The sequence below is a fragment of the Chelonus insularis genome, unplaced genomic scaffold, assembly GCF_013357705.1.
Source record: "Chelonus insularis isolate UGA/USDA-ARS -01 unplaced genomic scaffold, ASM1335770v1 contig_42_pilon, whole genome shotgun sequence".
Taxonomy (NCBI): domain Eukaryota; kingdom Metazoa; phylum Arthropoda; class Insecta; order Hymenoptera; family Braconidae; genus Chelonus; species Chelonus insularis.
Window position 1 is genome coordinate 481,086 of NW_023276578.1, and position 11,807 is coordinate 492,892.

The 11,807-nt window shown below is 28.9% G+C and overlaps 1 protein-coding gene across 4 annotated transcripts; it reads right to left on the minus strand.

Moving 5' to 3' along the window:
* Nucleotides 1-268: 268 nt before the first annotated feature.
* Nucleotides 269-11,789, minus strand: LOC118069804 (C-terminal Src kinase). Of its 4 annotated transcripts, none has more exons than XM_035088135.1 (9): nt 11,596-11,789; nt 9,498-9,765; nt 9,378-9,421; nt 4,830-5,249; nt 3,687-4,340; nt 3,304-3,499; nt 3,042-3,128; nt 2,860-2,952; nt 269-2,763 (listed from the first exon to the last, which is right to left on the minus strand). In XM_035088135.1, the coding sequence occupies exons 4-9, from the start codon at nt 5,210-5,212 to the stop codon at nt 2,668-2,670; spliced, it is 1,509 nt and encodes a 502-aa protein (XP_034944026.1). In that variant the 5' UTR covers nt 5,213-5,249; nt 9,378-9,421; nt 9,498-9,765; nt 11,596-11,789; the 3' UTR covers nt 269-2,667. The 4 variants fall into 4 exon arrangements, with proteins under 4 accessions (XP_034944026.1, XP_034944024.1, XP_034944025.1 ...); XM_035088133.1 differs by having other exon boundaries at nt 9,498-9,792; XM_035088134.1 differs by lacking the exon at nt 11,596-11,789 and adding an exon at nt 9,979-10,074 and having other exon boundaries at nt 9,498-9,792.
* Between the last annotated feature and the right edge of the window lie 18 nt (nt 11,790-11,807).

An 11,807-nucleotide genomic window follows, 5' to 3' on the forward strand; every position in this document is an offset into this window, starting at 1 on the left:
ATCCATTAATCAACAATAAAGACATAAATATATCTATTTTAACTAATTATATATTTAGGTAATTCGATTTAATATATATTAAATTTCTTACAGCCTAATTATCTGATTACAAATATAAAAAATTGACCACATTTGTTGCTTTTTTTTTTAACATAAACATGAATTAAATAATTATTATTTATACCAAAAATTGATTCTATATAAATGTTTAATAAACTCAACATGTTTCATTAATAAAAAATTTCCATTCTATTTTATTTTAATACAAATAAATTTTTCAATTAATGTCATAGAACTAATCGACTAAAAATTGATGTCTTTTCTAAAAATTGCTTTCGTATACACACGACTATCAATTATATCTTTAATTTTATTTTCTAATGGACAAAAACTATATAATTGTTTAACTCTGTGATGCAAAAGTAATTCACATATATACTATATAATTTGAACAGTCGAATAGATCATTACAAATTATTTTTACATTTATATTCGCGTTTGTTTTTATTAGATTGAAAAAATTTATTCGCTTACATTACTTAAATATAATTTTAATTTCATTGAATAAAATTAGTACTTGAACCACAGTTTCAACACAGAGTACGATAGTTTTATAAAATATTAAAAAATTGTCATTACATTATTTTTTTTTTTAAATAAGACATAATTCTAAAATGATTATCCAGCAATTTTTTATATTCTTGATCGACTAAATACCTTAAAATGATAGCTGCAATTGTTATACTGATTGTTTTATTCACAATTGTGGAACTTAAGAAAACTCATTCTATCTCATTCATTTTCCATCAACTTTAAAACTGGCACTTGCCTAAATTATGTTATGGTCGTCAAATATAATTGTTTGTTTAAAAAAAATATTACAATATATAATGAGTAATATTTTTGTATTGATCTGTTGAATTGTTGCAAAAATCTTTGTAAATTTTAGATTATAGTTGAATAATTTTGACTAAATAATAATTTTCTTAACAATTATCTGACATAAAAAGACTATATCATATACAAATCGATGGTTGTTGGGAATATCAATGCATCCTCAAAGACTTAAGCAACAATTATTGTTAATGATATAAATATGCATCTGAATTACAGATGAAGTCCATTGTTAAATCTCTAAGTATTTTTAACATCCGAAATTAAACTCTCGTTAGTTTCATATATGAGATGAATATTTACAAAACTATTTACAATTATTATTACATTTATATTATTGATTTAATTTATTACCTATGTTTATCGAAAATATTCGAGGAATTTAATTTAAATAACGATTAATGGAATTATTGTTTCTTGCAATAATTTACTGTTTCTTATCTTAATGACAACTATTTATGATAAATCTTTGATAAAAAAACTTAATAATAGTACTGTTTTACCTTATAATCACGATCGTCCAGTATTTGATTGAAAAAAAATAAAATTGTTATGAACTTATAGATAAATTGATTTATCTGCATGCAGATCATTCTTCATATAATTACGTTTTATAAAAGTAACTAACAATTTCATATTAATCAATTAATTATAATAAATTTTGTGTATAAATTTTACGATTATAATCTACCGACTGTTCTAAAGTACCAGTCACATTTGTGCCATAATTTTACTATTTACTTCAGTAATAATTATTTATAATAATTTAAAAATTGAACACGACATTTTATCAAATCAATACTCAAAATTTAATACTTGAATTGTTCAAGCAATTATCAATTTAATTGTACAAACAGTTATTTAATCAATTGAAATAAAGTTATAAGATACAATTAAAAATTACCAGTCTTGTGCACTGATATACAATTGGAGATTAAATCTGAGATGAAACATATCAGTAATATTTTTTTTCTATACTTCATTTTTTTCTTATTTATATAAATTATTCTTTAGAAAAAATTCTTGATTTTTTTGAACGGACGACGTACATATTTGTATTATTCAGTTAAAATGAGAGCATGGTATGAAAGTCAATCATGACTATGTTCTCTCTAGATCTTCATGAATCAAGAGAGATACTTATTGCTAATTTAATGAGCGTGAATTCAGTGACGCAAGTTGAATCTCTGTAAAGATTATCTACTTAAAAAAAGGCACAGTTGACATAGATAGTATTTCTGACATGTACAGTATAAAAAAAACATATCTCTGAAATATTTTTTAAAAAAGTTATTTTCAACTTCAATTAACACAATACGTCAAAACATCTTGATACACACTTAAAAATTCCGCATAAAGATTTACCAACTAAAAAAAATTACTTAGTTGCAATTTTAATGTATTCATTGTATTGATTTATTGTAAAATGAAGATAAAATTTTTTTTATATTTTTTTTTTGAAATTGAAATGTAATTGAATAATATTGTAACAAAAAATAAATAAAATCGGGTAAATTGATACAAAATTACTTTACAGTGAATAAGTAGAATTTTCCTTTTCAATAAAGTTAGAAATAACTTCAAAATATTTTTCCACTAGAGATTATGTATATAAATTTACAGTCGAATTCTTTATACTTTAATAAATAGAACATATTAGAGGCCTGCATAATTTTTTTACAAATTTGTATTTTTGAAGAGTTACGGTTTTAGATCAAATAGAAAATTGCATTGAATAGTTTACATATAACTTGCTTTCATGAACCGAATTAATTAATTCGGATATTTGGTATACTCAGCCTTAAGAAAACCGAGTTTGGCCTTTATGTCGCAGAACGATGGTCGTTTCTCCGGTTGTAAATCCCATGCCTATTAATAACATGGTGGAAAATATAAATTTATAGCTGTTAACTGTGAATTATTTTATATCCTAACTCATCTAGTATATATTTATTAGACTCTTACCTGTTTCATGATGTCATAAACCTCAGAAGGACATCCATCTGGTGCTTCCATCTTATATCCTTTTTCTACACATTTTACAACGTCCGCCAAGGGCTATAATTATAGTAATTCATTATAGAATCCGTCATATTTTTATAATAAAATTAATTCATTTGATAATCGTAAATTGTGATAATACATACTATTCTCGGATACGGCACTCTACCAAAAGAATAAATTTCCCACAGTAAGATTCCAAAACTCCACATGTCAGATTTATTTGAAAATTTCTGAAATAACCAAAGCAGAAAAATAAATTGATTAATGGTGGTATCGCTAAGTAATAGACTTGATTCAATCATTTAAATACCAATGATAATTAATTTTTATTTTAATCTTTAATGGCATAAATGAATAATAATAATAGTAACAACATTAAGATAATGATAGAATAGAGATATTCACATTCTGCTTAAGAGCTTCAGGTGCAGTCCATTTGATCGGTAATTTGCCTCCATCGAGAGAAAAATTTTCATCGCGTGCTAAACCAAAGTCTGACACTTTCGCCGAGTTATCTTCAGCGACAAGAACATTCCTCGCTGCTAAATCTCGATGTACAACATGTCTAGACTCTAAATATGCCATTCCAGCGCATGTATCGCTGAAAAAAAAAAAGATAAAACTGAATGATAAATTAATCCACTATAAATATCAACTCTCTGAAGTATGTAAAATAAATACATTATATAATGTAACATCAGTTTGTACAAAGAAATAAAAATAATCTTTTTGCAATAAAACTTTGTTTCTCTTTTTTAAACAAATTAAGAATTGTGCAAAGCACTTACTAGGCGAAATTAATTTGATCTTTTTTGGTAACGTGCAATCTGCCTCTTGACCTTAAGTAATCAACAAGCGATCCTTTACTCATATATTCCGTAACCAGGTACATGTGTTGATTATTAAATACAAGACCAAGAAGCTTCACCAAATTATCATGAATAAGTGAAGTCATTAAGCTCGCTTCAGCAAGAAACCTCTGAGCTGCTTCACTATTGTCTTTTAACATTTTAACAGCAACTCTTTCACCACGATAAACACCCAGTAACACATCACCAAACTCTCCCTTGCCAATGCACTCCCTGAGTTCAAGCTCATGTGTTTGTATAACCCATCCAGCTTCAACAAATGCTTTAGGGTCTACACAAAAGTCTTGTTTTCCTTGTTTCGGCAATGATTTAGTTAACTGTGTACATAAACCATCTGCATCTAATTCATAATGTTCGACAAGAAGTGCTAAATTTTCGAAAAATACTTCATCGTCGATTGTAAGTTGATTGTTTTTATATTTTACTCTATAATGTTGCACCCGTCCTTGAAAACAAACGCATAGAGTATAGTCTCCAGGGAAGTTTGTCGACTCTCTGACTAGAAATAGACCATCCTCCCTCGGCCGCAACAGTCTTTCCGCAGTTTCTCTTGAGATTTTTCCATGAAACCAACTGAAAATTTTATTTTGCTTATTAAAATTTTATCACCAAAGTATTAACTACGTTATTTATTTATCTATTGAAAAACTTGACTTTTATTATCAAGAGCAATAATTTAATACGATTCTGACATTAAATATTTACTCGTTTTATAACTTCTTATATAATATTTATCAAGAAAAAAAAAATATAAAACCACAAAAGTATGAGATATTCAGTTACTACATTATCAATATCAAAACATAAAGTTCTCTTCTTCATTTACACCCTTTAAGGAGTGAGAATATTATCAAATGTACAAACATTCTCTGAAAATGATTATGTCCATGAACTTTTATGCAAAAAAAGTATCTCTAGACCTTGAAATAACTGAGAAATTAGATGTAAAAAATAAATTCATTGTAAGAAAGGTATCTTATTAAAGTAATTAAATGAAAGTATGTCAGAATCGCGACTTAGGATTATAATTGAATAATTAAAAAAATATTCTCAAATACTTACGGCATAGCATTGAGTTTCACTTCATGTCTGGTATTTACTAAGGCGGTATTACTCGGATTAGTGATATTTGGAGTGAGAATGACTGGTGAAGACACAGGACTCATGTGAGTTGGTGCATTTTGGGTTGTAACGCTCGAATGAGTCGTCATAATCGGTGATACTGGATGTGGCAGCATATTGGATCCAGTTAAGTTTGAAGGAATTGATGAAATAGAGTGAATTGATTGAATCGTTTGCATGGATTGAAGAGCGTTTTGGAAGAGAGATTGTGCTGTTACATTCGATGGAATTGTATGATGATTTTGATTGCCATCAACTTTAGTCTGGCGAGCTGGAGCAGATACGTTTGGGTAACCAGCACCCGCATTGTGATACGTTGGCATTACTGCAGCTGCCGATTAGATAGTTCACAACGTAAACCTGAAATAAAGAAATGAATTGAGTAACGACAGAAAATTCTCACATAATTATTTAAATACACCGTTATTTTACGAATAGAAACATATTAGTGAAAAAAAAGTTAGGTAAAGGAATTTATATTACTTCGAAACAATTTGTAAATAAAATTTTTTCTAAAGAAAAACATATAAATATATGTATTCGTTACGAAAGCCAGTAGACGCGTGGGTGGCTGATGCTTCTTTCATGTATTTAATAAGACGCTTATGAATACGAAAGTGAGTAAGTAATATTTTAAGTGAGCGTAGCATAAGCAAAACCACGTATGGCGACGGATAGAACTGCTATTTCTCATCGAGCAATACAAGAAGTGGCTTATTCAAGTACCTATTGTTTCAACGTGTAGACGTATGGAATGAAAAAATTTAGTCGACAATGTTTGAATGTGATTCACAATCGACTAAACTTTAAATAAAGAAAATTAGTGACAATTATCAGATTAGAGATAAAGAAAGACTAATAGCTTAAAAATTGTTCATCTCAATTGATAGAATAAACGACAATTCTTCATAAACTCAATCTATTGCTATCTTGGAAAATTTTTTTTTTTTCATAAAAATAAACTGTAATTGTTCGGAAATCTTTTTTTTAATTAAATAAATTTTCAATAGCTCTAAATTAGTATATAAGAAGCTGTAAAATCGAAGATAACGAATAACTTTTAAAGAAACTATCTTGATGATGTGAATAATTTAATAAAGAGCAGAGGACTTTGCAAATTCCAATTAATGCCTGTAAACCAACACTGTTGAGAAAATGCACGTCAAAGTCTAATGTCTGCATTGAAGAGCACTTTGAGAACTTACGAATGCATATTTATGACCAAGTTTCATGGCATATTATGAACATTGTTCGTGTGACATCATCTAACTTTCAAGGTCGGATTCAGGGCCACCATTCAGCAGTTAAAATCCGAAGAAAACTACTCATAGGCTGAAGTTAATTCAATCAAAATTTAATCTATTTTTCAATTCAATTGAGATCATTCACATGAATTTTTTTTTCCTTTTATTTATGAATATTTTTTCTTCGTCATGCTGTAATAATCCCACGAATTTCCTTTCTACTTCCATCTAGCAAAAGATCGTAACAGACTGAGTGATTTACAATACAAAGTAAAAATGAAGAAAATAAAACTGTTCTGAAGATAATCTAAATAATTCTAGCCACGCTGTTAAATGCAATTATTTGTGGTATTCACCTGTTAAAGTTATTAAATGATGACCTTGCGATTCAATTGCGTAGTGGTATGAATCATGATTTTTTTACAATCATCTTTTTTGTGAGATGATTAAGGAGAATCTCACGATTATTATTTAAAAACCAAGCATTTTTATCAAAGGATATTTGATATTTTAATATTTAACAGTAGTTTTATAAATAATCCGTAAAAAAATAAAAAATATTTTTGAGATACTGATAAATACGTTGAATTCTTTTCCTACGCATTCACGGGAGGTAGAGTATAATTGACAGATTTTCTTGTTATTCATCACATTAACATGTTAAACATAAATGACGAAGGTATTATATGTAGGAAGCCTGTTACGCCTAATGTTGAATACCCGAGGTCAGATGATAACATTAAACATCATAGGAAAATCATGAGATTTTCTGGTTACAATATACATAATATTTAGTTCTATGTAAAATTCCAAGCCAAATATTAAAACTTCTCAGTATAAAATTGAAGAAAATGTGTAAGGTAGACGGCATATAGGGTACAATTTGATTCATACCCTCCACATATATCAATGGAATATATCCACAGATTGATGGAATAACTTTTCGAACCTCCAAATATGAAGATATTTAAAAAATGCTCATTTCCATTTTTTGACCCATTACAACGACTTCCCTTCATACCGGGAAGTTAAAAATGTGTTGCGTTAACAGTACACCTTACTGTACCATGACCCAACGTTTTCCATCTGGCGCTACGGATAAGAGCACTAACTTTTTTTGCTACTTCTACTGCTCGCATGCACTTTCAAGACGAGCCTTTTAGAAAGAATATTCTTTTTTTGCAAACTTCAAATAATAGGAGTGAAAGTATGCTTTGAACATGCTTTTTACATAAAAACATGGATGGAGTATAGAAGTTTTTAGATTATCATCAGTAAATTTTTTTCTAATAACGGCGAAAGAGTGGAGAAATTATATTAAAATGCGCAAACACAATCCTCTAAATCTTTACCAACAACTGGCAATTTATTTCGATAATTAATTTACGTTGAAAAGATAGAGAAAATTTTTCCTGTGATAGGAATAATGATGTAACCATTTAAGTAATAGTTATGACTACTGGTAATTTTGCCCAGCTAATTGTATTATTTTCCAGCAGTATAACAATAAAAAAAGTTGATAAAAAATTAAAACGCATTTTTCATTATAAAATTTTGAAAGTAAACTTTCATATTTCACGAATTCTTTTTCACAATAACTATGTAAGTTAGCTGGAAAACTTGAATAAAAATCCAGTTAAAATTTCTCCATGATATAGAAATAATGAAGACTACATCACGGCATGATATTACCACAGGAAGTTCAGTGCAACTAATTAACTGTTAAGTATTATATGTTATCCTATTCGAGGAAATTTCCGGTGGATCGAAATTGTAAATTACTTCTTGCCGACCACCATAACGTTGTTAAAGAATTCAACGACCAGTGAAGGCTATCTAATAATACATAACATGCTAGCAAACATATCAATCATCATAGTAAAGAGTTTCAGTTGCATCAAGTCTTGATAATCAATATGTTAACAATGACTACTTGAATAGAAGACATGTTTGTAACATTTTGTTCTAAAAAAAAAGAAGAAAACGTTTAACTAAAGCGACGGCATACGGGAAACGTAGCAATCAATGTGTCATGAGTATTCTGTTATGTGTGTAAGCGGGCATAACAGTCTCACCATCGTTCTGGTGTATGATCGTGGAGGCGGTGAATAGACTGATACCTGCTAAATGCACTGTAACGAATCATAAGTTCATGTGCTACCAACAACCTATCATTTTCACATTCTCGATACATTTTTTCTCCTGGTAATACTTGGTTGTGCTTATAACAGTGACTTATAATTCATAATTGCTTGTTAGTTTAACAAATTAATATTTATCAAAATAATTTTGTCATTCATATCGAAAAATAACTTAATTTTGATTAACTTAATGAAAAATATTTATAAAAAATTAATAAAAAATAATCATTTGAAGAATTTTACATTCAAATGTATTTACAAATTTTTAATTAAACCTTGAACCGAACACTTACATAATAAGGTAATTAATTAATTTTTAATTTATCTTTAGGTATTATCATGTTATGAATAAATTCATTAATAAGTTAATTAACTTTCTGCTCTTTTTTCGAATAATGTTCAATTAAAAATTAATTATAAATGATTTACAATAACTCTCTTAGTAATTTTAGCTCAACAAAAAATTACATTTTTTCATTGTTGAAAAAATGATCTAAATTTAATAATTATAAACCTAATTAAATGATTATATATTTAAATACTCTGTATATTCTGAACACCATAATTTATATGATTCTAATACTTAATACATAATCAAAGTAATCTTCGAGTAATGGTGACCGTCATTAAATACCGTTAATTGACATTTTTTGCTTGTCAATTACAAGTGTCTACTACCTGTTTTACAGTAAGTGAGGAAAACATAAACTTTTCCGGAAATGATGATGTTTCAAAAAATACTGATGTTAACTCAGAATGACTGCACGCAATAGATCAGAGGTAATAAAAAGAAAACCGACTTAAATTCACATGTATATCCGTGAGTATATGTCCTTCAGTTGACGTTTGATTTCTTTTCATGTCAACGAGTCTCAGAATGCCGCTTCTGTAGCTGCCGGGCATGAAAGAAGGCGTAGGAAATGGGGACTTGATGGTACTCTATTTAAAAGAGTATCCACAAGCTAAACATCACAATGAAGCCTCTTTTTAATACTTTTTCATATTTCATCGACGACTTTTAATGATTTCCGATTGAGATGCATTTCAAGATGAAATTCTTGATGATGTAATCGATTTTATTGTTTATAATAGAGGTACTTTACCTAAATTCTTGATTCAGAAGCCATCTTCACCACGTGTTTGTCCCCTGAAAAAAGAAAAATTTTTTACTTAACCATTGTTGTAGAAAGTCGTAAAAATAAAGTAAAAGGATGGGAACTAACTTGATTCAATATGATTTTTGAGAAATAGTTATGTAAATTAACGCGTGAGAGTATAGTCTTGTTCCGGAAGTCTTAGGCGTTGTTGTTGACGCTTCCTGTCTTCCTGTTGTCTACCAGAGTAACGTAAAGAGGACCCTTAGTTGTTACTGAGCATAATTAAGTAGCTTAACTGCCAACTAAGTCGACCGACGTGTCCATTAGTCATGTAATTAGAGAATCACTAATTGCCGGAATTCGCACGCAACCCAAGAGACCAAAGATCGATGATCTAATTTTGGAGATTCAGGGTTTATCCCTGAAATTTGAATGATTCAATAATATATATTTCAGTCAAGTTTGCTATTCTACAACACTATTCATTCACACACGAATGATCTATTTTCTGGATAAAATTCAAACTCCATACACAGACATTACATATATCAAGATCTACTAAAAATTATATCCAACTCAAGGCCTCTTTTCCTTTTTTCCTTTCTACCTTTTCCTTTTACTTTATCATTTTATTGTTTTCAATTTACTACCAGCTTCATTACTACATTAACTGCATACAGTGTAGTAAAGTTGTTACTACTCTACCTACTGGTCACTACAGTCGTTTACCTGTGTAAGTTTATGAATGAGTTCATCTACATTCTATAGAGCAGCTAAATGTTTTTGTCGAGTGAGAGTTATTTCTCTACTATCAAATGGACTTTTCTGATAGGCCAATCTATCAAACTCATTTTCCATTCGAATAGTTATATTTTTACTCTATTAATTAATTAGAAAGAACTGTCAACTGATTAACTTTATCATGTTTTAATGTGACTTTATTTGAATGACTTTATGATTAAGTTTATGTAACTGTTATGCATACACTACGTAAATATATTGCAAAAAAAAATTTTTTCAACACTACAAACAAATTTTTAACTGATATGAGTCACTCAATATATTCGATATTAACGATAAAATGACATTGATTATATAGTAATAACTCGTAAGTGAGAATCGAGTGATATAATATGGCATAATGATCTACTCTGATGAAATAATAGTACACAATGAAAGGTAATCAAAATAAAGTTTGAATAAGCGAATCAGATTACATGCAATAGTATTAAAAGTTTATCACAGTAGTATATATCATTAAATCTCACATAAAATAAGACATTTGTTCTTTAATATTAAAAATGTAACAAACAAAAAGTACTCGAGGTTTCTGGTTAGCAATTATATACGATTAACTCTGCACTATTACGATTCAAGGATTTCTCTTCTTGCCAAGATTACCAAAAAGGTGGAGCTATTAATTTTAATTACTTACGAATTAAATAATTTCTTAACAATTTTTTAAAAATTACTTGCAAAAAGATACATGGTATCCAAGTAGTTAGAACTATTCAAGAATTTTCAAAGAATTATTTGGCAATATTTAATCGTTGCTAATTTAATCTCATGTTATTGGAAGTAAATACGTTGGGAGATGTAAACAACTGTATTTATTTTGTTATTAAAAATATCTTGAGAGTCACTAGAGTCAAATAAAATTAAGGAAAAAGAGGAAAGATTATCGATGAGACGCGCATGCAGAATAATTGATTCAAGCAGATCTTTGATGTGAAATAATTTGAGAGTGAAATCGAAAGATAAGCGAATTTAAGAAGAAATGATAATGAAGTTTTTATGAAAATATCTCATCTATTATCGTGCCAGAAATTGACAAGAATCAAAAATGTGTCTAACGTTCATCATGCTCTGAATAACACACGAAAGAATCCGCTCTAATCTCACATGCGACGCACGAGGACATTGCTTCAACGTATCACTCGATTAACGCCTACCTTTGGACAAAAAATAAAAGGATTCGCGAGGAAGGTATAGGTAGACAGTAGCGAGATAAAAATAACTTGCAAAAAGTTGAATGTTCGTCAACCATTTAAACAATTTATCAGCTAATAATTTTTTAGGATATATTGAAGAACTGATTAGCATGCATTAGACAATCAAAAAAATGATTGAAATAGGTAAAATTCGTGACGCGATAGGAATTTTCGTAAGGTAGGTACCGTAAAGAATCAAATAGTTGAGCTACGTGAGCTGAATCTTTACTTACTTGTGCGTAAAAAGTAGATGAATGTTACTAAAAAATATTGTCCGAGATAAAAAAAAACACTGTCACTTATTATCACAATAATTTATTTGCACAAAAATGTCACTGAAGGACGACACAAACATAACACATCGGAGAACGTCACACTCATTATAGTTTGGCAGCCATTTTGCTACACACAACCGGGAAGCAAGACTACGTTGCGGTTGCTCTGG